This window comes from Danio aesculapii, chromosome 5 (assembly GCF_903798145.1).
Source record: "Danio aesculapii chromosome 5, fDanAes4.1, whole genome shotgun sequence".
Classification (NCBI taxonomy): domain Eukaryota; kingdom Metazoa; phylum Chordata; class Actinopteri; order Cypriniformes; family Danionidae; genus Danio; species Danio aesculapii.
The window spans coordinates 46169595-46195702 of NC_079439.1; the positions used below are offsets into that span (position 1 = coordinate 46169595).

The window sequence follows — 26108 nt, forward strand, 5'->3', positions numbered from 1 at the left end:
GTCTTCAGTGTAACTAACACACTGTAGGGCTTAAGTGGTATGTTTTTGTCTGCATATTTGTTGTTAAAGCACAAATCTTTGCTCTCCATTCGTAAGCTGATTTCATGTGCTGATTTTGCGTCTTATGTTCTTTTTATTTTTTTGGTTGTTTTTGTTCCATTATTTGAACTGCATCAGAAGGTCTTTTGTGGTGCACTTCTGATCCTGCAACCTTATTGGACCCCAATCTGGTGAAGCAAAATCTACTAAATAAAGGAACAGTGTTATTTTATCCAAAAGCCTGTTCTTCATTGTTACACAAATAATAATGCAACAACATTTAATTAGAAACAAGTTTTACAGTATAAATTGATTGGAGATTGTTTTGTACATCTGTACTGTATAAAGAGCTAGAGTATAAAAGTGACTTATTATACACTTACCGGCCAGTTTATTAGGTACACCTGTCCAACTGCTCATTAATGCAAATTTCTAATCAGCCAATCACATGGCAGCAACTCGATGCATTCAAACCGAGCATCAAACCGAGAATGGGGAAGAAAGTTTATTTAAGTGACTTTGAACGTGGCATGGTTGTTGGTGCCAGACCGCTTGGTCTGAGAATTTCAGAAACTGCTGATCTACTGGGATTTTCGCGCACAACCGTCTCAAGGGTTTACAGAGAATTGTCGGAAAAATATAAAATGTCCGGTGAGCAGCAGTTCTGTGGGCGCAAATGTCTTGATGACGCCAGAAGTCAGAGGAGAATGGCCAAACTGGTTCAAGCTGATTGAAAGGCAACAGTAACTCAAATAAGCACTCGTTACAACCGAGGTATGCAGATAAGTATCTCTTCTGAATTTGGCATCAACAACATGAAAGCATGTATCCATACTGCCTTGTATCAACGGTTCAGACTGGTGGGGGTGGTCTAATGGTGTGGGGGATATATTCTTGGCACACTTTGGGCCCATTGATACCAATTGAGCATCGTGTCAACGCCACAGCCTACCTGAGTATTGTTGCTGACCATGTCCACCCCTTTATAACCACAGTGTACCCATTTTCTGATGGCTACTTCCAGCAGGATAACACGCCATGTCAAAAAGCTTGAATCATCTCAGACAGGTTTCTTGAACATGACAATGAGTTTGCTGTACTGCTGTACCAGTCACCAGATCTCAATCCAATAGAGCACCTTTGGCATTTGGTGGAACGGGAGATTCACATCATGGACATGTGTGCAACAACTCTGCAGCAACTGCGTGATGCTATCATATGAAATTGGACTAAAATCTCTGAGGAATATTTCCAGTACCTTGTTGAATCTATGCCACAAAGGATTAAGGCAGTTCTGAAGGCAAAAGGGGGTCCAACTAGTAAGGTGAACCTAATAAAGTGGCCAGTGAGTGTAGGTTCAGCTATATAGACATCCCTCAAATGAGGTAAAGAGAACAGACTGATTACTGTAGTTACTTTTCCAACCAATCTTGCATAGAATTGTAGCAATACATACCAGAATGTATCACTATTTACATTACTATTTTACGTTGTTGTTCACTAACTAACTGTCAGAGACTAGCTTTTACGCTCTGGGCTGTCTTTCAATTTAACGCTGTAGTTTTTGAGTATACTCTTAATAAATGCTTGAAGTTTTGAAGGTATATTTTGAATTTTCAAGCCTTGTTTATTACAATTCTCTAAAGCCCAGAATAAACAATGCCTTTGTGGTGTCAGCGAAAAGAATTGATGATTATTTTGGACTTTACGTCAAAGGAAGACTCATCCGTTTCGTTTCCTTAGTGATACTAATGAAAGTGTTGTTCGTTTTCTCCCCCCTGCGTGTCTGTCTTTTTCTTTCTCTCTGCTTGTCACCCAAAGCTACTCCCTCCTGTCCTCTCCAAGTCTTTGACAGCACCACAAACATACACACTCGTTAGGTTGAGGTCAGCAAAGGTGTAAAATCTAGAGTGACAGTCACTGGTACTGTTTCTCCAGCAGCTATAGTTACAATGCCTGTTGTAATGAAATAAAATGTGTTAAATTCCCCATTATGGATTTTTTGAAAATTACCTTTCACGCATTGTGTAACACAGCTCTAAATGAATGAAAACATCCAGCTGAGTTATAAATCTGAAAGTGCATTGTGTATAAATTTATTGACTCAATTCCGAAGAGTCGACTCAGAGTCATTAATACTAGTCGCTCTTTATACGTAGCTTGAGCCGTTTAATTGATGTCTGAGTGAAACTGGTTCGGGGAACCATATCACGAGGATGCTGTGATCTGCATTGTTAGAGAAAATCGTAATTTTGTAACCCCAAAAATGTTTCTGCCTAAACACGAAGCTGTAAAGAATCAATGCTTAAATTATAGCTTTAAGCAGTACAGCTCCAACTTTGCCCTATGTTCCCATTATTATATTGATGACTGCTACAGCAGCCTACCCTACAACTTGGGTTTATCAGCAGCAAAGACTATAAATCTACATGGGACTTTGTCAGGACTCAACCTCTTCTTCCTCCAAATCACAGCCTGTAAGTGTGATTAAAATGGTTGCCCTCTGATACTATGTAGCATGTAAAATATGTATTTAGCTGGTTGTGTTGTGTTTGTTCTGTCTCGTTCTCGAATCTGATTGGCTGATATTACTCTGTATTACTCTGCCCACATGACAAGCAGAGACTGACTACAGTTTGACAAACATTGCTGCTGTTGGACAACATAATGTACTTTTGAGGCTTTTTTGGGTGAGAATGTAGTTGGTTTTGATTTTAACTATGCAGTTTCATAGTTTCTTTTTCTAAGAGTTGTTCCGATTTTCAGCACGTCAGCGGCTATTAGCCTATCATATTGAGCAGAGCAAAGAAATTGATGGTTGACAGAGGGAGAAAAGCTCAGCGTTTTCTCAGCTTAAGTTTCAAACTACAGCTGAACAAATCATTATAGAACAGACAAGTGACACTCTAAGTCGATCTCTTTCTCTTTCCTTGCTGGATTTATACCATAGTAATCTGGTAGTTTTTGCTTTGCTTTAGCTTTTTTGGGGGGATAATTATGGTGATCTCTCTATTACAACCGAGAAATACCGGGAAATCTCTGTAGACTGATGGCATTTCATGCAGTTCAGCTTATAATCTTAAAATGTCAGTAAAATCACCTGTTTTGTCATCACTTTAGACCAGGGGTCTCAAACTCAAATTGGCGGGGGGCCATTTCAGCGACTGACAATTTATAGGAGGGCTGTTTTAACATTTAAGCACAAAAACGTTGGTGCATCTTAGGACAACAGACATGATGTTTATAATTCAAGCATTCCCTGTCACAAATCAACAAATCAGCACGTTTTGCTTCACACAACTGCTGAAATATATCTGTGGCTGTTTAAATTAGTATTTTGACATTTAAATAGTCATACTAATGAAAATAATAATTATTATTCTGTCTTCTGATTTTACTGGCAATTGCTCCTCTTAATATCTTTCTTTTTTGTAAAACTACAACAAAGAGGGAAAAAGTATGTATATATTCACATTTACTTGAAATCTCAATACGCAAATGAGGAAAATCTATTAAACCAGACCATTTGAATTGAATATTATGTGTTATTAATGTTTGTTCAACAAAATACCGGTGTTAAGTAAAAATAATCAAATGACCCTTGAATGTTTATAAAAATAGAGCTTTAGTAAAAATAGAACACTTATGCACATTTATTTCAACGTTTAAATCAGCCCCAGAAATGATCTGCATGTGCGTTACTCGACGCATGCTGAGAAAAAAAACGAAAGTAAAACTGAAATACACTATAATATAGTGCCGTACTTATAGTGTGGGCCGGGAGTTTGAGACCCCTGCTTTAGACATTACGTTAGAGAATCATTAAAATACTAGCTCTAAAGTGACGTTTGTGTAGCAACGGTTTCTGCTGTTATGACGTCAGCTGCATGTGAATGAGTGGCAGAAGAAAGTAGTTCCTCTAACAAATGGATTTTGAGACTCTCTATGTTTGATTTTCTTTTTTTATACACAAGATAATGCCGTTGAACTGTTGTATAAACACAATATCACACAAGTAGCAGTGCGATATGGCTGTACTATATGACCTCGAGTCAACACACGCCTCCCACCTGTGATCATATACAGCCATATCGCACAGCTACGAGTGTGATATTGCTCATATATATATATATATATATATATAAATATTTGTTTCAGTGTTGTGTTGACCAGGGTCCCACAAAATTCCTTTCAGGACCCACCTAGACAACTACATTCAATCTCAAGATCCACTATAATATTTTAATTATAAAAATAAATATAGGCTATATTTATTTCCTTATCAGGTAAATTAAAAACATAATTTATCACAATTATTTTTAGGGGAATTATTATATATATATCTATGCACCTTATAATACACACTAGCAACAGCTAAACTAGATCTTCAGTTGTATTAGAGCCAGTTTGTAAATGTACACATTATATTAATATTCCTTTGTAATTTGTAAATCATTTCAATAATGAACAATTTACAAACCTGTTCCTTCAATCAATTTGTGAATTCACTCTCTGTATTCCTACAATTGTAGAAATCTGGGGAATTTTAGTCTAGACACTCAACAGATGAGCCTGTCTGAAGGAGAGATGGTCTGAGGAAAATGTTACTATTTTTGCTAAGCAAACACCATCTTTGTGTGAGTGTGTGAGTGTGTGTGTGTGTGTGTGTGTGTGTGTGTGTGTGTGTGTGTGTAGATATGTGTGTCTTGTGTATGTCTGAGTGAGTCGGAATGGGTTAGTGTATGTGTCAGTGTGTATGCATATGGGTATATGTGTGTGGGTAGGTGCTTGTCTGCCGGGAGATTATGGTTAACTCAAGTGGGTGTACCGAGAGCAGAGCCAATTGATCTGTCTGCTGTTAACAAACCATCCACACATACACAGAGACACACAAACACTCACTACTGTGTACTTACTCTGAGCGGGAGTGGATATAAGCATAGTTAGACTGATAGTTTAGAGGATGAGAGCGAGAAAGAGAGAGTGAGAGAGTTGTAATGCATGTGTTTAGACTGCTAATATTGTAAGATTGAGAGAGAGTGTGCTGTTGGATTGGTTTCACTGCTCTAGAGAGTCTGTGGTATTTCATACAGTAAGGTGAAGGTGGCTGCGGTCCAGTTCACACACACATACAGCAAATGTATGCGGCTCTTCCAGGAACCATGAGAAGGGCCCCACTCACTACTAGTGATCATATTTTGACAATGATGACATTTTGAGCAATATTCTTCTGTATTCTGTAAACCGGTGAAATAATGTGTTATCTAGCATATGTCATTTAGAGATGTGTCATGACGATGCATGTGGGTCTTGTTTTCTAACCACTGTGCATGACAGTCAACAATGACTACGTTTAGATGGACATCAGTAATCGAATGATTTGCCTTAATCTGAATAAGACAATAATATGATGAAGGTGTTTACATGAGCTGCTTTTTGAATGCTCCTTTCATGATCCTGTTTTATATGTTATAACACATAATTCAATTAATGTCATTGTGTCACCGCGTTATCCACATTTCCTCCAGAGTTTCATGTAATTTCGGGTGTTCATTTTTGGTTTGTCGACTTTAACTGCAGTTTGGCACTTTCACTTTCATTCAGGAACATTTCTTGCATGTCCCTGTGACAAAGAGATATTGGATGCGAGTATGAACTGCTTGAATAGTGTTGTTTTAATGGAATTTGATACCGCACACCATATGGGGAACAAAACTCTGTGTCTGTGGTCCTTCAGACTCGGTAGGTGCAGAGAATAGTGTCAAACAGCCATGTGTGTATGGAATATCCTGTTTCAATATGTGGCAAAGATCCTACACGACGATAATAGTTTGATTAAGGTGTTTACAATTCTGTACTTCACTTCAATAATGCGACTAAAATCGTCATACTCCATGTCTTAATCCTATTTCTGATTATGAATTTAGCCGGATTAAGGCCATCAGAAATCGCTGTTTACATGATCTTAATTAGTTTTGTCCTAATCGTAATAAAATCGGATTATTGGTGTTCATGTATACATACTCATTGTGTTATTGTGCCTCTGTGTGGTATAAAAGTCAGCTAAAACACTGTACACTAATCAAAAGTTTGGTATACACTTTATTTTGATGGTTCACTTCATAAATTCTACTGTCAATAAGTAACTGCGTGTCAGTTAAAGAATTAGATCAACCAAAAAGGACAATTCTGTTATTAATTACTCACCCTCCCAAACTTCTGGGACAAATATTTTAGATATTTTAGATTAATGCCGCGGTCACACTAGAGTTTGAGCATGCGAAATTCTGTAGTATGGCGCTGCGAAAAGGGGCGGGATTAAACAAGATGATTAGACATTAAAGCAAGTGATTGGCCCATATTTTACATTTCTGTACAGAGGTCATGTTTTGATGTTCGATCGGTCTCACACAGTCATGTGATGCGATTTCGCAGTTCAGCGTTCACCAAGCTTTAATTTTGCAACGCACCGACCGAAATGCGAAACTTGTCGCACATGCTTGCGTTTCCAGTCTGTCGCATTCGCATGCGTATGAATGAAAGTCTATAGGATGAAAAATGAGAGCTGAGAGCTCCCTCATCCTCCATAGATGGTCAAGAGACGTTCAAAGTCCAGAAAAGGAACCAAAACCATTTCCAAACCATTCCATGTGATTTCAGTGCTTCAGTAATCAGCTGTAAAGTTTTGTGCACAAAAAAAAAAACTGTAAAAGTAACTTTGTTTGGGTGTGCGTCTATACAGTCAATACTTGTGTGTTGCATTGTTGACTCTAAACGTAGTAAACTCTATATGTAGAAAACCCACACCCTGATGACCTTGGAGCTAATAATTTATTACTAATTATTATTTTTATTAATAGTATATTTTCACTTTTGCTCAGTTTAATCTGTCCTTGACTGAATAAATTATTGTCTTGCTGATCTTAAACTGTTTTGAATATTCATTATATATTTTATTTTATTTTATTTTATTTTATTTTATTTTGTTTTATTTTACAGGTATCTTAATGCAGTTTCCTTTAAATTTTAATCACTATTCTAGATGTGCAAATCTGTGCACATACAGTTTCACGCTGAGGCTTGTTTTTTCTTTTTGGCCAGTCTACTTGGCAAATCCTCTCTCACAGACCTATACTACATTCTTGATCACAATTTTTTCTTACACACACCTCCCATAGTACATCAGCAGATCCAAACAGATATTGCAAATGCAGCGCTCAGTCTCTCTCTCTAGCACATGGAAATAAATCTCTGTTTTTCAGTGTTTCTCTCAAGTCTATTCTCTCTCTTATGCATTGGCAATAACAGTGTTGGTTGGTCTGGTAGAAAAAACTGGAGAGAGCCATCAGTTGAGGATGTAGAGACAGTGAGGAGCTGTTGTGATTCAGATCAGAGTAAAACACTTTTGTTGTCTGGATGTTTATGTGTTTCTGTTTTTCTTAGTTTCTGTCATGTTTTCACTAATATGGCCTTATCATACACCCCACGCAATAAGGCTCAAGATGTGTTTGGCATGATTTAATGCAATTTTCAGACCGCGCAACATTAATTTTCACATTTTGCACCATGTTGTTTAAATAGTAAATCCAGTTGTGCCACTTTGTGAACTCATGGGTGTTGTGGTCTAAAAAGGAGGTGTGTTAAGGTGCATTGTTGGTGCGTTGCTATGTTGAAGATTTAAAATAGACCGCGCCACTGACCAACTGAAAGCTGGTCTTAAGTCCAGCGCAAAGCGCATTAGTTATTGTCATGATTACCAGCGATCTCTAAACAACCAGAGGTCGCTGGTAAGCACTCACTTTCACATGGACTACATCTTATGAACTACATATTCAGTCATGCCACACACACACACCTGCTCCAACTCTCCACTGATTGGACTCCCACAGCTGATGCTGCTTCTGGACTGATTTCCACACTACTTAAGCAGCACACACAGTCATTCTCATTGCCGAGTCTTGTTTACCTGTAAAGTGACAATTCAACGCGGTTTCCTTAGGCTTGTTTCTCCATGTTTTGACCTTTGCCAAGTTTGCCTGTTTGTCCATGTTCACTGCCTGCCTTCCGACCTCTCGCCTGTTATAGTGACTACGATTCTGGATTTGCCTTTATTCATCTGTTTGCACCTATGTTGACCCTTACTTGCCTGACTACCGAATAAACCTGCACTTGGATCCTAACATTGTCTCTGCCACTCCACGTGTTACAGATATGCACCTATGCAGGTCAAAAATGCATACACATTGCTTAATACACACAGGATGTACAGCAATACACAAATATCTTTACATATGAAAAAAGATTTAAGGATTAACATGTTAAAAAATATATTATTTTCATAAATATAAAAATAACTGCCTCTATGCCTTCATTTCGGGGGCTTTTTTCAGTTTATTCATGACAATTAGCATTTGTATAGGGTTATTATTACTAGCAGTATTATTTATTATATGCATATTTATATTTGTTTTAATAAAAACAAGTTTAGATTTGTCCACCTGTCTGGTTTTGCGTCACTATATGAGACATAAGAATAAGATGTGTGTTTGGATATAACTCTTTTAACCCTTTTTTGACCACACTTCATTATTATGGCTCATTTATTTGCTGGGAATTAGAACTGAATTTAGAAATAGTTTTGAAACAAATCTTTGCGCTTAAACAAAATTAAATATGTAGGCTAAAGGATGTCTTCAGTGTAGTGCGTACAACGTTTCCTCACGAAAGTAAAGGAATAAAGAGTATAAGTAAGTGAAAGTAAAGAGGCTGAATGGAGGAGACTCATTCTTTATCCTTGTGCTGCAGATGGTCTGTTTAACTGTTTTCTCGCTAGTGAATTGTTCAGTCTTTCCACTTACAAAGTCCGCCATGTAAATAGCAAATGCGCCATGGCGCGGCGCGACTGACTCTTAAAGGGAATAGCAGATGAGACTCTGATTGGTTTAATGCACGTTATGTTTAAAACACACCCATAACTCATTAAGAGAATAAACCCAACCCTGTTAGACCCAACCCCCATAGTTGCTTTCGTAATATATAAATCACACTTGAATATGTTTATACAGAAATGATCTATTCACTCTGTAGCATTTCACTGGTGGATCCTTCTTAAAGGTGCCATAAATTTGGGTTTAACTGTAAATCTAAACCTCAAATCAGAAGTCCAGTTGGATAATTGGAATGTTGGATCGCAAAAGATGTTGAAACCATGTGGAATTTCCAGCCAAACCCACTAGAAAGCACAACTATCTTATATATTGTCAGAAAAGTAACTAGTTTGCAAGAATTTGTATGAAAACACTCACTGAAGGATAAGAAAATCATACTAAAATGTGCAAATGAGATCATACAAGGCGACACAGTGGCGCAGTAGGTAGCGATGTCGCCTCACAACAAGAAGGTCGCTGGTTTGAGCCTCGGCTGGGTCAGTTGGCGTTTCTGTGTGGAGTTTGCATGTTCTCCCTGCATTCGCGTAGGTTTCCTCCGGGTGCTCCGGTTTCCCCCACAGTCCAAAGATATGCAGTACAGGTGAATTGGGATGGCTAAATTGTCGATAGCGTATGAGTGTGAGTATGGATGTTTCCCAGAGATGGATTGCGGCTGGAAGGGCATCCGCTGCGTAAAAAACATGTGCTGGATAAGTTGGCGGTTCATTCTGCTGTGGCGACCCCGGATTAATAAAGTTACTAAGCCGAAAAGAGAATGAATGAATGAGATCATACAAATTAATACAAGTTAGCCACTAAATCAAAAATATTCTAATTGCTATGAGATTGCATTAGACATTTCGGCTACTAAAACTATTTGACTGGAAAATTATTTTTCTATTTGACAATGACAAAATGATTCTTATTTAATTTTTCAGAAAATATTTTCATGATTAGGTATATTTTATGAACAATAATTTAAAAAGTGAAAAACTACAATTTCCCGAGAATGACCTTGGTATTTGTGCACAGTTTGCATTTAGACACACTGTGGAGTCCCTTGTATGTGTGTGAGCTTAAAAAGTCTTCCACAGGGAGTAATGTTTGCAGTGGGAATATGTACTGCATTTGGTTTTTGTGCATATAGACAGATGTGTGTGCTTTTTGACACTGCGAACATGACAGCAGGTATATGTCAGTGCACACACACTGGCAGTAAAGTGTATACTTTGATCTTAAACATGTCTACCGGTGAAAGTGCAGTAAAGAAACGATGGAAAAATGAAAACTCAAGGTAGAAAAGGGGAAATCCCATGAGACCTGTTCAGTGATGCTTTTATACCGAGAGGAATATAGATAGAAATGAAGAGTTTCTTCAGTATTCTGAGTAAAACAATCCAAATCAAAATGATTATCACTTTCTAGAAACGCTTTTCATTACTGTCTATTCAGTTTTCTCTTGATAGTGTTTTTAAAGATATATATTTGAAGTGTTTTCTCAGTTTGAATATGTGTGTGTTCATATCTGTCTTTTTTTCCCACTGTCTCCTGCGAGTAGACTAAACTGAAAGTGGTTTGGTGCCTCTGTGACTGTGTTATGCTCTGGTATGCTGTTTGTTATAACATTGAGACTGTAAGACACTGCCACTGTAGGTAATGGCATGCAGTTCACTGGCACCAGTGTCCTCCAGTGACCGCAGTTCTGTGAATAAACACATCATTATGTACTTGCTGCCCTACGACTGTGAACATCAGATCTCAGATATTTAAAAGAAAGAATAAAGCAAAACATAACCTTAGTATTTAGAGACAAATTAATCAATAAACATGCTGGCCAGATTTGCTACCCAGTGGGCAACTTCATGTCAAAAAACACATTAAAAATCATGTAAAAATGCTTATTGATTTGATGTCAAAACTTTGACATCCATTTGACATCCACACAATGATGGCCTTTTAATTAGCAAAATAATGAGCCAAATGGATTATAATAACAGAAAGGTTTTATTCATCTGAAAGCTTTAATTGCAGATGAATTTACACTGGATTTTGTATCCCTACTATGCATATAAACTACATTTGTGTCAAAAGATTGCCATCAAAAACATGTTAAAAATCACAGGACAGTCCTATAATTGACTATTTACATTTTAATTTTACATTTGATTTTAAGTCAGATTTAGATTTTAATAGTCTTTTTGACATGTTTTTTCATGTTGTTTTGAGAGAAAGGTGTCCAATGGGTAATTCATAAATTTAGTATACTGACAAGAATGGTTTTGAGAGTAGTTTATTCAGCTATTTAAACACTGGCTATTACGTTTGGAAATGTTAAGGTGTTTCGATAAATTTTACAAACATTGGATACACATGAACCCAGTAAACTAAATTGGCCTTATGCTGAGTTCAGACTGCACGATTTTTAAAGTAGTCCCATCACAGATGTTTTCACACTGCATGACTATCTGTGGTAGCATTCCATCGCTGCTGTATTTACACTGCAGGATGGATCGTCGACAGGGGGTTTCACACTGAAACTTTACAATTGGAGAATCACCGACAACTTTGTCTCGGTCCGCAAACTATACATCTCACAACCAAACACAAGTGAGAAGTGACAAGGAAACAACACAAGGTCACTTAGTATATCTTTTGTTATTAACTACATAATGAGAAAGAAGTCTTTAGTGGGGTAGAAAATATACTTATTTTACTCACGTGGCTTTCAAGGAAATTAGAAATTTCTCTTAAACTTTTTTCTTCATCGACCTGGTATTGTTCAGATGACATGTCAAACAGACATCCTGCCAAATTTCCAGTTTTTCCTCCATTTCTTGGGTCCAGACAGATAAAAAAAATCCCTACAACCTCCCACTGACCTGCAGATACCCATACTAGTGGATGCTGCTCTCTCATTGGCTGTAGGTAATCGCAGATGTTATTTTGATGTTAATCACATTTGTCTGCGATTTCTCAAAACCTGTCGGATTCAGTCAAAATCGTGCAGTCTGCATTAGTGTATGAGTGTGTGGGTGTGTGCATGTATGCGTGCGTGTGTGAATGAGTGAGTGTTTGAGTGTTTCCCGGTGCTGGGTTGCGGCTGGAAGGGCATCCACCACATAAAACATAGGCCAGAGTAATTGGCGTTTCATTCCGCTGTGGCGACCCCTGATAAATCAGGGACTAAGGCGAAGGATAGTGAGTGAATGTTCTACATTAATATAACAACAATTTTTAACTACAGTGTAAACAAAAATTGCACAGCCTTGTGTGTAGATGATCTGTTCATGCACTTTAACAAGCAGATTCTCTATGTGGAAGCACTCTGTCTCTGGAAATTCTGTCAATGTCGAATATGCCTTGATGTGAGCACAACTGGCTTATAAAGGGGATGGGAGACTCTGATTGGTTTGCAGCAAGTTACACCTAAAACACACCCATTATTCATTAAGAGAATGGGGCAACCCTTTTAGAGCATGCACTGGATGCACAGACTGTTTTTCCAGTCGTTAAACTAGCAGAAATGGATTCTGATACACCCTGCCATGTGCTTTAGACCATGTGCTTAGATCATATCACATAATCATATAATATTTTACTGGGGACAGTTTATAATACTCTACTTGATTAAAGTAATACATTAGATACATATATATTAATGCAGAGTTGTTGCTAGAGATTGGAATAAATCTCGGTCTGTGGGCCCCTGCAAACCTCTTTTGTTTCCCCTTTTCCCCCTCATATCATAGTGACGCTCTTGCATTTAATTGCAGTACACAACAGATACATTTATGTGTGTTTTTACTTAAGGTCATTGAGGTCATTATAAGCTGCGCATCAATGGATTTGCTCTTCAGTGTTTGGACTTTCAGCAGTGAAGATTAAACCACACTAAACTGAATTTAACTCTGAAAATTGGACTGACACAGTTTCAATTTACTAGAACTTCTATGTAAAGCAGCTTTGACACAATCTACATTGTAAAAGCGCTATAGAAATAAACATGAATTGAATTTAATATAAGTTTCTAATCAAACTGTACTGTTTTAAATAAGGTGCCTAACTGGGTGTTTCTGTGTCTTTCATTTTTTGCAGATTGTTAACGTGCTCCTGCATTCGGACCAGTCAACGTCTGTCCTTCCTGTGAGAGAGAAAGCGGTTCGTCTCTCCCTGCACTTGATGTGCTCTAAAAAATGGTGCGATTACCCACAACCCTCAACAGTGGAAACTTAACTGCCCTTGCCTCATAACAACATTTACTCTCATTATTTCCCATCGGTTCAATCAAAATACAATTTGTGCCAAAAGACGATCCATCATTTCTGCCACAGATCACCGAGATGGACGTGCCCTTATGAAGGGCCACTGCGACTCTGACTGCCAACCGGGAGCCAATGATATTCTTTTTATCCTCTACCACAAACTTTCAATTATTGTAAAAGAGATGTTCTATAGTATAATGATAGATGAAGAATATATAGCAGACATAATATTACTGAGAATAAATCTATCTATCGATCTTATAAATATATAAATACAACTTTTTTTATAAAAGTGCCTCATTTTTGATTGTAGCCATTTTTACACAGGTCTCAATGTGCTCTGTAAAAGACAAATGCTTTCTCTTTGTTGTTGTTTTTTTTCTTTCCCATTCCTTTGTGTTTGCTATGCTGAACAAAGTCGAAAGACAGAGTGTGAAGAAAAACTATTGGATGGATGCAAGTGTTTTTTATTTTTGCTATGGTTCGTAATCAGATTGCCTTACTGTTCTCGATTTATCTTTTTGTGTGTGTGTGTGTGTGTGTGAGAGAGAGAGAAATCAGTCGCCTCAGCCATGCTGTGCCTCGGTTCATTAATAAAAGATTCACACACACTCACACACATACACAAACACAGTAAAATCAAAACTGATTGCATATATTTTATCCCAGTTCAATTTTATTGGATGCATCTACTCCTAAATAGATATTTTCAAAGATATGTAAACATCATCTACTCTTTGCTTTATGAATCTGAGCATGGTGGCATCAGATGGCTGATAGGTGTCTGATCAATATGAAACATCTGGTGTGTGTGTGTGTGTTTATGTGAGAGAGAGTCTCTATGGCCTTATTGTTTTTAGTCATATAACGGTTTTATGTTATTGTAGTATTTCCCCATCCCCAGTTTACTTCGGTTACACACATTCGCATTCAGATTTAAAACTGTGCCTCTCTGTTATCAGCAGACTGAACTGCTATATAAATTTAACACACACACACACTTAGCCAGACAGGACCCAGCAAGATAAAAGATGTCTAATAAACGTAATTCATGTCGTCTTGGCTAAAACAAGGCTAAATTTGGGCTGCCAGTGAAAATCTAATAGACGTCTAAGAATAGACCAAAACTAGACTAATCATTAAATAAACAGAAATGAATGACTACACATATAAAGTCTGTCTAATCTGTCTATTTGACGACTAGTCTAGTTTTGGGCTATTCTTAGATGTCTATTAGATTTTCAGTGACAGCCCAAGTTTAGCCTTGTTTTAGCCAAGCTGTCTACATTTACATGTTTATTAGTCGTCTATTAAACACAAAATTGTTTGCTGGGGAGATATCCATCTAATTTCTTTATCTACCCTATTGACTATATGCTTTTACACTCTAGCAACCTACATTTTACACACACAAACACACAGTTAACCTGCCCTGTAATGGTGAATGTGCTTCAGTTTCTTTTGCTTTCGGTTATTTTGTTCAGTATTGCAATTTCAAGATGAGAGTTACAAGGGAACAGGGTCTTTTTATGCCATCTGGACAGTGGTGCCTGTCTTTGCTGAAACGTAGCATGTTGTTCTTATTTAATGATTTTTAAATATATATATATATCTATATTTTAAACACCTGTTTTAAAATTTAAGATTCTTTTTGATGGCTTCTGCAGTTTTCTAATTAACCTAAAATTTGTTTCGTATAGTGTCTGCTACCTGCAAAAATATAACATGTATCAGTGATCCTGTTTTAGTGCCAAAATCCAACTCACACACTACCATCGATCATGCCAATGAGCGATCTCATGATGCTTTTTAATACCAGATTTTTAGTAAGCAGTATTTTTCTCGTTTGCCTGCACAATCTGCGTGTTTTCTATCACTTATTTGCTAATGTAAACTCATATCTCACATAGTACAACAGCTGCCTTCAGTTACCGGGAATCAACATGAAGCCTTATAGTGCTTATATGAATGCCTTTTCTATCATGTGAAAATAAGAGCCTCCTTTGTTTATGCATATTATATAGGGGTTCATTTATACCACATGCCACATTCAATGCAGTGTTTAATAGGAGTGACATTTGCTTACAGTATACTCATCCACATCACTGATCATACAGTGGTTGTCAATGATTACAGATAACACACATACCTCTCGCTGAAATTTTCACACTCTTTATACTAAGGATAAAACTAGCAGGACAACAGCAGTTGGGGATTAAAACGCTGGGTGGGCTTATTAATGCCTCCTTAAGGGTTTTAGCCTGTTTACTTATCATCCTGAGCAGGACATATGCCTTTTTAAATCCACCTCATGGCCGGACCATTACAAAAAAACAAAGAAAGCATCAAACTGTGTTTGCGCGTGTGTCTTTTTCTGTTTGTCCAGCGCGTTTGGCTACTCTGTTTTCCTCCATGTTTTTTCTTTCCTATATTTTGATTGCCTTATTGTCTGTATTAGCTCTTATTTAATACACGGCAGCTGTAAAAGATGCTTTTTATCCTAGAACAGTGGGGATTCGGTTTGAAGATTCTGCATTCTAGCAGTGGGTTTGTTTCTTTCTTCTGACTGACAATTTTATAGAGTCTGGTTTGGTGTATAAAGTTGTATGTCCCCAGACTTACTTTCCAGAAAACATTAACATGGTATTAAGTGATGTAGAAATACAGCCAAGGTCATATGTATACTGTAGGTAAGGACTATCTGTATATAGTCCAGAAAAAAGAAACTAAAAAAAAGAAAAGTAATGCTTTATTGTCTTTAAGTACCTGTAAGTTGTTGGGGAAAAAGGGTCTGATATGCACAATCAGGGGTCTGTGTAAAGTTTCAAAGTTGATCTGTTCTTCTGTATATCTAATGCTATGAAACATTCAATGACAATTGTGTATAAAGGGGTTTTAATAAGAGAGTTATTAGGCTGCGGACTACTGTATAGTTCTGTGAATAAGGGGAAATACTGGGCTCGGGTGGGCATGGGAGACTGACTGTATGGTCTGGATATAGTAGACATGTCTGTTGAATTCAGAAATTCCTCAATGATTATTGCCTGTGATTAAGACAATGTCACTCCAATTTATGGAAAAAATGATGAAAAAAGAATGAGAGAACTGAAATGTGTCTCGTGTCTTTTTTAACTGATTGACCTGTTTGTTGGAAAGGTGTGTGGCATTTTTTTGCTCCTATGTGGAAAACATAAATCACATGATACTGCAGTGAAATAACTTATCAAATAGGCTATGCTATATTAGCTTACACTGCAAAAATATCAATGAGTCATAGAAACATACAGTATTCAAGATTTAACTTGAATTTAATCTACATCAACATTTAAGGCAGCAGTTATTATTTGAAACAATGTATAAGTGTTGTAAATGTAAAAGGGAGAGTTTTCTGTGAGAGATAGGATGTACATTTAGTTGAGAACAAACATCATGTCTATAGAAAGTCCCCATAAAGCATGGAAACTCAACACGTGCGCGCGCGCGCGTGCATGTGTTTCTGTGACTGAAGTCTAGACAGACTCCCGCCTCTGAAATAAGGATAAACCACCTGTCTAGGCCATAGGTCCAGCCGCACGATCTTAATAGACACGAGAGCGAGCGTGCGTCTGTCGGCATACAGCCTTCTCCCCATTTGCGAGACTCCGAGGCGGCCATTACCCCTCGAAAAAAAACAACAGCACATCCTCGCACGGGAAAACACGAACGTTCACGCGTTCAGTGTCTGCGAGGCAAAGTTGAGCCTCTGAGGACACCGTGTGTTCAGAATGAGCTAAAACATCAACAAAATATAATCGAGATGCGCGCTTTATGTGTGATATTTGGAGAAGGGTGTTCCCGCACTGAACGTGCAGCTACTCCAGTTTTGCAGGATCAAACTATTGGGATATAAACGAGCCACGGTTATATATAATATTCGAGCCACGGTTGGGTCAGTTGGCGTTTTGCTTGGTTGCCCACGCCCCGTGTTGGCGTGGGTTTCCTCCGGGTGCTCCGGTTTCCCCCACAGTCCAAAAAAATGTGGTATGAATTGGGTACGCTAAATTGTCCGTAGTGTATGTGTGTTTTAATGAGTGTGTATGGATGTTTCCCTGTAATGGGTTGCAGCTGGAAGGGCATCTGCTGCGTAAAACATGTGCTGGATAAGTCGGCGGTTCGTTCCGCTGTGGCGACCCCAGATTAATAAAGGGAAAGGAAAATAAATGTAAAAATGAATTAATGAATAATTATGGGTTTTAAAAACGGTTCAAGTAAAAAAAAACATTTTTCAGAAAATAGTCTTGAAAAATATGTATTTTAAGCAAAAATCTATCAACACAAATTGATTAAAATTGTATTTTGGATGTTTTCTTTATATCGAAGAGATTTTTTTATAAAGAGCAAAAGTGCCCAAAATCCAAATTTAGGTCTATGGGTACCATATGAAAAAAAACAGTTTTGCCTGAAAAGCTTTTTTACATTTTTGTCATTTTTCGATACTGACAGTTTTTCATGGACTTGATATGTACATATTGCTTCTTCACATTTTTATGAACATCAAAACAACAACATATTCATTCAGTAACAACATTTGTAGATTCTATTTTATTGGAATCAAACTAAAGGGGTAAATCAAACTAAATGGTAAACTTGTGCAGTTTACCATTGTTTTGTTTTTTTGTGAACAATCAGCGCAGTAGACCTTTAATGTAAAAAAAACATGGCAATTCAGTTAAATGTCTAACAGACACTGTCAGTTACATATTTAATGTCTGAAGATGAATGTAGCTGACACTTTAAATAATAGTTATGCTGTTTGCTAATCTCAAGATGTTTCACAAAGTTTCTGACTGGGCCTGGCTTGTATATCTTTCATACCTTTTTTTCTACATACTCATCAATGCACCCACAAGTGTAAAAGACTTTGCTTTGAACAATTCTACAAATAAAATGCATATTCATCCAGTTGGAAACTGTTAGACTGTAAAAGAAATATTAATGCTTATGAAGATGGGGTAAAACGGCTAAAGTCAAGGTTAAGACAAACATTCCATTATAATTAGTTTTCTTTTTCAATGTATTTTTCCGTAAAACAGTTTACATATATACACACAACATTCATGTTTACAAATTGGTGCATGCACAATAAGCTGTATTATTTGAATGGCTGAGCTGCAAAACATATATTTAATTATTCAATTAATATCCTTTTTTCTATACTATAGTAAAAAAAAGTTTCTCAATTTGTTGTGATTTATAAAATCACTGCACTGTAAAAATTATATGATCAATTAGTCCTGATAGCATATGTTTTATGTCATTGTACGCAAGCTCTTATAAGTCATTCATTTCATTTCATTCATTAATTTTCTTTTCGGCTTAGTCCCTTTATTAATCTGGGGTCGCCACAGCAGAATGAACCGCCAACATATCCAGCATATGTTTTATGCAGCGGATGCCCTGCCAGCCGCAAGCCACACTGGGAAACACCCATACACACTCTTTCACACATACACTATGGCCAGTTTAGCTTATTCAGTTCACCTGTATCACATAACATAATATAAGTTATTATTTTTCCCATTATTTTTGTCCTTTCCCCTAAATTGAAAACAAAGATGTAAATATGATTGTGATGTTATATTGTCATATTTTTATTACATCTAATTAAAAAGATTGTTAAAAAACATAATATAAGTTCAGTAGACTCATAAGGTTAATTTGATTCAACTTAAAGAAATTTAAGGCAACCAGGATTTTTTACAGTATGGCAGTCTCTAATCAGAACCCAAATTGCAAGAAGAGAAAAAAAATAGACAGAAAAAGAATTATGTGAAAGAGCTTCTCTGAAAGACGTCATTGAATGAAAAATCCTGTTGGACTGTAGATAAAATAGTGGCCCCAGATAATGTCCTTTGAAGTAGCCTACATTGTTACATTAGCCTACTGTTATTTTTTCAGCAGAATTGTTCTGATATTGTAGTGTTTTGAAGTGTAATAATGACAAATTCTTTGATTTATACATATTTTGTATTGGTCTATACAAAAGTCTGCATTTCCATAAGTACTATTTATGCAGAAAGTCACCCCTAGCCACTTAATGCGAACAGATTAACTGTAATAAATATTATATGGAACTATAGTTTTTAGTGAACTCATGTGTAATATAATATTCCTAGTTTGGATTTGTTTATAATTTGGTCACATTCACTAATATATTTCCAGAGCATACAGCTATATAATTACCATTCATTCATTTATTTTCCTTCAGTTGTGTCCCTCATTATCAGGGGTTGCCACAGTGGAATGAACCACCTACTATTCCAATTGCTAGCACATGTATTACGCAGCAGATGCCCTTCCAGCCACAACCCTGTACTGGGAATTACCCCGACAGATAAATTCAAGCAGCCTATTTTACTGGTTATAAAAACACTACAGTATCCATGCAAATTGCTATGGTATTAAATATGGAAATGGATTAACATTCCAAGCAATTCTTTTCTTCGTTTCATTTACAGACACGAATTTGTCAAGATGATAGTGAAAATGTATCACTGTATTGTCAAGGTCATTTTCACAGTTTTCTGATTTTAAAAAGACAGAACCTATGGAAAGAACACATGGTGGACTAAAGCTGAAGAGCAAAGCGCTATCTACAGTTACAAGAGTAGATTTACTCTAGCATCTAGGGGTGTTCCCGATTCCGAGTTTTTTTTTTTTGTTTGTTTGTTTTTGGCGTTGACTGCATTACCTGTAGCTACTATGTTTAGCTAGACGTTTTCATGTCATATAGATATTAGAACTTGTCTTGTAACACCATGGACTGTTAAAGCACACGGAATATTTGTAACATATTTATTTTGTCACCTTTTTTCGTGACTCGTCGTCTGGTTTGTTTTAAGATGTACTGTATGGCGTAGATTACCACACCGTTCCAACCCTGCTTCATCACACTTACGTGTAGGATTCAAAGAAGCCGAAAGGACTCCATTAGTTTGATCAGGTGTGTTTAATTAGGGCTGAAAGTCTACTGCGCAGAGCTCTGTCCCTTCAGGAACTGAGTTTGTCACCTGTGACGTAAATTATGAATCTGCTTTCACTTTCTTTTTCTTTTAACTTCAACCCCTTCACCGGAAGAGTTTAGCGTTAAGGGGATCAAACCTATTTTATACAGTCATTGGATCAAACTTTGTTCAGCAGGATTTCTGCGTACAACAGTAGGCTACTCAAAATATAAGGTAAGACAAATTTAACGAACAGGTAAAGAGAATTGAAAGGTTTGCAGACCATTAGTTGGAACAAAACTAGCTTTGAGAATCGCTTTTGTCAGAGGCCTGTTTTGTTTTTTATTAATTGCCGTCTCTTGTTCTCTTAACAGCGAACGTTTTTCATCCCTTCGCTTCAGAAAATAATGATGGGCAAAAGTAAGTCACATATTTGTTATAACCATGGTATTGTTATATATATATTTTTATTATTAACGAGTTATCGATGTTTTAAGTAGCCCAGCAATAATTCCACTTAAAAATACATCTGTTACTATTTTTAAACCTGTTGACTTTCTTTCGTCCCTTTAGAAAAGTTTTTATCCCCCAAACACTGAAACTGAATGGCTTTTGTGAGTATGTACATAAGTCAGTCAGTCAGCCGGTCAGTTAGTGGTGTAACAACACATACATCAGTAAATTTCATTGTTGGATGAACTATCCGTTTAAAAGCAGCAGGCCTGTATAATACAATCCAAATAGCAAGCAGGATAATATTATTGTAGAGCATATCAGTAAAAATTTCGGTTGCTCACAGATTACCTGACGTTTAGCTATTTATGATATTCAACATCATTTGTACTGAAAAGTATTGTCAATCTCTTAAACTTAACAAACATAATATTTAAAACACTGTTTTTGAAGGGTTTTGTTTCAGATTGTTTCTTAGAAGATTGAGACTAACCTGTATTTTCTTTCTTCTTTACAGTTTACTATAAAATCATAACACCTAAAAATGTCGAACAAACTGCTACAGAATTCAAGAAAAATCTAAAAAAGAAGATAAAACGTATTAAATTAAAAAACGTGGAGAGGGGGGAAAAACAAGAAACAGGAGAAAAGCCCAGTGATGTTTACTTGGTTTTCTCTCCAGTAGTTTCTCGCACTGGAACTGACATTGATGCAGCTCTCAACAAAGTTAAAGGTAAGAAATATCTTTGCTTTAGTTTACAATATCTTTTACATTAGTAATAATAAAAAATGGAAATGTTATATATATATATATATATATATATATATATATATATATATATATATATATATATATATATATATATATATATACACACTACTACATATAAGGCCTACTCACAATCATTTTCTCTATTTTTGTCTTTAGACAATTCACCGACCATTTTAGTGGTGCTTCATCACACATTTGACACTGAGGCTGTTGTGTCAAAAAGCAGTACAGTTGTGAAAAGGGAGAATATGCACGTTGTTGACTGTCTATTCTACGAGGATAAAGGATTGCTTGCCTGTAAAAAAAACGAGGAAGCTTATAAAGAAGCGGCAAAGTGGCTAGTATCAAATGTATGTTCTCACTACAGTATTGCATGTCAGATTAATTTTATTGATTTACTGTTCATAACTTTTCTACATATATTCATATATTCCTTTCGACATATTTTGCTTATGAGCACATAAGAATTTGTGGAAAATTTTATGATTCAGCACCATCAATGTTAATAACATGCTGATAGCGTTATTTTTTTTACTCTCCAGAAAAAAAAACTGCGGCATAATAAGGTCCATTCTTCAAAGGCAGCTGATGGAAATTCAAGCCACGAGCAGGACACATCCTCCCCAGATGTCCAGTCTAGTACAAATGAGCATCGTAAGTAAATGAGTATACTTTGTTTAAATTAGATATCTTATCAATTATGCCAAATTAGATAACTGTTTAAGGTTTAACGCTTAATTATCCACAGATAGAGATGAACACAAAAAAACTGATGCCTCCAAGAAAAAAAAGAAAACTTGTGTTATTCTCTGAACAGTGGAATTGATCACATCAGCCAAGCAAAGCAAAATGCGGCAAACTTTAATTTCAAATTCTGCACAGCTGTATTGGAAAACACCATGGTGGATGAAAACTTTAAATTGTTTCATATGTTTTACATGCATTTTTAATGACCAATGTTGTAAATAATCCTAGTCTAGATTTATAATTTAACCCACTGCACTACACTGGGCCTGTTTTCAGTACGTTTCCTCAAATGATTGTATTAGCATGGTCAAAAATCATCAAAGAAACAGTTCAATAAGGTGTGATGGTCACTATCATACAGCATTTGGGACCTTCATTTCTGGCATGTGATTCAATGTGCACATGGTGTGAGGAGAAGAATGCAAGCTTATCTGCTTGCTTAAAGTCTGCATGAACTCAAATGCATAAAGTTCATTTTACTAGCGCAGATTGTTAGTCTTTTTGTGAACAATTAATCAGTGCAAGTTAATACATGAAAAAAACACACACTTTGTTTTGGTATAATCAAAATCTGTTTCCTCTCTGGAACGGCTATCATTCTAGATGACGTCAGTTTTACAGATTGGATGAAAAATGCCTACCCCTAACCATTAGTTTGCCGCAAGTGAAAAATTAGAGGATGAGCTCAAAAATAATACCCTGCCCCCGACTCAATATTCCATTTCAGTTGGAAATATATAATCAAACAGAGCAACTTCTGGCTCACACAGATTTTAATACATTTTTGATAATAGTTTTTTTATTATTATTTTGTGTCAATACAAAAATTTTGTGTTGCAATTTTGGTTTTGTCATATGGGCGTGTATTAATAATTTTCTCTGTGGTTTGTGCAACAGGCAATGAAAAATATTTTTGATATTCTATTTTACTGTTTTTATTACTTATAAAATCAGTTTTATCAGATTCCAAATTAACCAAAATATAATATTTATCATCTACCATCAAAATGTGTGCATCAGAGGGTTAATAGTGTGTTTATTGATTACAAGGTGAATAAATGTATTGTACATTTTACATAAACAATAACATGTAAGAGATTGGGCTGTGTTTTAGGGCATCAAGAGGCAATGCAATATTTTTTTGACAATTAAAAAAAAATTACTTCTGTATTTTGTATCAATACAGAGGTCTTGTATAGCTCTTTTGGTTTTGTCTTATATGTGTGTATTAATACTTTTTTCTGATTTCTGCAACAGGCAATTAAACATGCTTTTGATATTCTATCTTAATATTTTTAATAATAATTATTACTTATAAAATCAGTTTTCAGTAAAATAATCCTAAATGAACCAAAATATGATTTATTATTATTTACTGTCAAAATAGGTGCAGTGGAGGGTTAATAGTGTGACTGATAACAAGTTGAATAAACGCAACATTGTACAGTACATTTTACATAAACAAAAAGATGTAAGAGCTCATGCTTTATTTTTGACCAAGTGTCTGAAATCCCATTCAGCAGCGAATTATTCACAATACCGCACACCTTAAGTACCTCACTGCTTTTATAAATGGGTTGCTACATTGATACAGATATTAAAACAAAGCAAAACAAAAAAAAACTGGCAATTCATATATTCCATTTTTGAAATGTGTTCATTACATTATATCCTTCAGCTAGGATGAAGTCCAGCAGCAATATGTTTGTATGTATGTATCATGCCACATCTGATGTAGCACAAATAAAAACATAAACTGTTTCATTCGCATGTCAGTTGTTTTTCATTCATTCATTCAGTTTCTTTTTGGCTTAGTCCCTTTATTAATCTGGGGTTGCCACAGCGGAATGAACCGCCGACTTATCCAGCATATGTTGTACGCAGCGCATGCCCTTCCAGCTGCAACCCATCACTGGGAAACATCCATACACACTCATTCACACACATACACCGCGGACAATTTAGCTTACCCAATTCACCTGTACCGTATGTCTTTGGGCAGTGGGGGAAACCAGAGCACCCGGAGGTAACCCACGTAAACATGGGGAGAACATGCAACTCCACACGGAAACTCGAACCAGTGACCTTCTTGCTGTGAGGCAAATGTGCTACCCACTGCACCACCGTGCAGCCCTCAGTTGTTTTTATCACAGATATTTACTCACACAGATTCATCTATTTATACACCAGCATGAGAAAGCATTATTTTTCTTTTATTAATAAAAAACAGGTTTGCTTATATAAAACACTGAACACACAGTAGCAAACCTAAGAAAAAGAAAACTTTTAAGTAATATTTCCTCTTCAGTGGGCTTCCACACATCTGCACACACTACAGCAGACCCATGTTTCCAAGGATCCCGTGTTTCCTAGATTCATATGGCATATAATTCATTCATTAATTTTCTTTTCGGCTTAGTCTCTTTATTAATCTGGGGTCCCACAGTGGAATGAACCGCCAACTTGAGCATATGATTTACGCAACCGATGCCCTTCCAGCCACAACCCAGCACTGGGAAACACCCATACACTCTTGCATTCGCACCCACACATACACTATGAGCAATTTAGTTTATTCAATCCACCTATATCGCATGTCTTTGGACTTGTGGGGGAAACCGGAGCAGCTAGAGGAAACCCATGCCAACACGGGGAGAACATGCAAACTCCACACAGAAATACCAACTGACCTAGCCAGGGCTTGAACCCTCTTTCTGTGAGGCGAAAGCGCTACCCACTGCATCACTGTGTCGCCCATAGCATATAATAAACGCATGAAAAGGGTCTTGTGTTGCCAATTTCAAGTGTCTATTAACAAGAAACGAATTTAGAACAACTAGTTTTATTAACAATAACCTCCTATTTATTAAGCTTCCTACGATTTTTTGTCATTGTATACAAATACAGAGTTTGGGAATATTTTGATTTATAGTATGTGCTTTATGGTGTCACGGCGGCGCAGTGGGTATGATTGCCTCACAGCAAGAAGGTCGCTGGTTCGAGCTTCGGCTGGGTCAGTTGGTATTTCTGTGTGGAGTTTGCATGTTCTCCCCGTGTTGGTGTGGGTTTCCTCTGGGTGCTCTGGTTTCCCCCACAGTCCAAAGAAATGTGTTACAGGTGAATTGTGTAGGCTAAATTGTACGTAGTGTATGAGTGTGTATGGGTGTTTCCCAATGATGGATTGCAGCTGGAAGGGCTGCGTAAAACATATGCTGGATAAGTTGGCGGTTCATACTGCTGTGGTGACCCCTGATTAATAAAGAAACTAAGCTGAAAAGAGAACGAACAAATTTTGTGCTTCATGTAATGTCCAGAAGAGGTCACTAATGCTTTACGAAATTGTTGCTAAGATGTTGGCATAGGCGGGAAATACACATTTAGCAGCTGATCATAAATAAAATGTGGCTGTTGACCAATCGGCAGAAGCTTTTTTATACCACTTATTATCAAGTTCAAGTTAAAGCTAGAGATTCTCTAGACAAGTAGATTTGTCCACTAATGCATTCATTCTGCAACCAGATGTAAAATACTGAGTCACATGTAAACTAGAGTCTATAAATGTATGTGTCCAGTAATTTAAATAAACAAGGTTTACAGCTCAGTTTCTGTCTGTGTTGGCCTTAAGTAGGGTTGAAACTGGTGTAACCCCTAAACAGAAAAGCTGATATTGTCTATTCGAGCAATATTGTTGCATGCATGTCAGCCAGAAGTTACTAAATCTACAAGTTTTTTTCCAAGTATGGAGAAGAAAAAGGTGTTTTGTCATGCAAAGTGTGTGGTGCATACGGAGATAGGAGAGAGAGTGTACATTAAGATATACTACTAATTACTACATATTACTGTAGTAAACCTGTGCAACTGCAGTGGGCTTAATTTAATTAGTTTTATTAATGTAGAAAATCAGTAACAAAGGGGGTGTAATTAA

At 36.7% G+C, this 26108-nt stretch overlaps 1 protein-coding gene across 1 annotated transcript in view; it reads left to right on the forward strand.

Annotated features, from left to right (window-relative positions):
- The window catches only part of si:ch211-284e13.4 (insulin receptor substrate 1-B), a 28448-nt gene extending 12123 nt beyond the window's left edge, over nt 1–16325 (forward strand). The window contains exon 3 of the mRNA XM_056458335.1: nt 13062–16325. Coding sequence (XP_056314310.1) covers nt 13062–13069 — 8 coding nt within the window. The 3' untranslated portion in view covers nt 13070–16325. The remainder of the gene's footprint in view (nt 1–13061) is intronic.
- The last annotated feature ends 9783 nt before the right edge of the window (nt 16326–26108 follow it).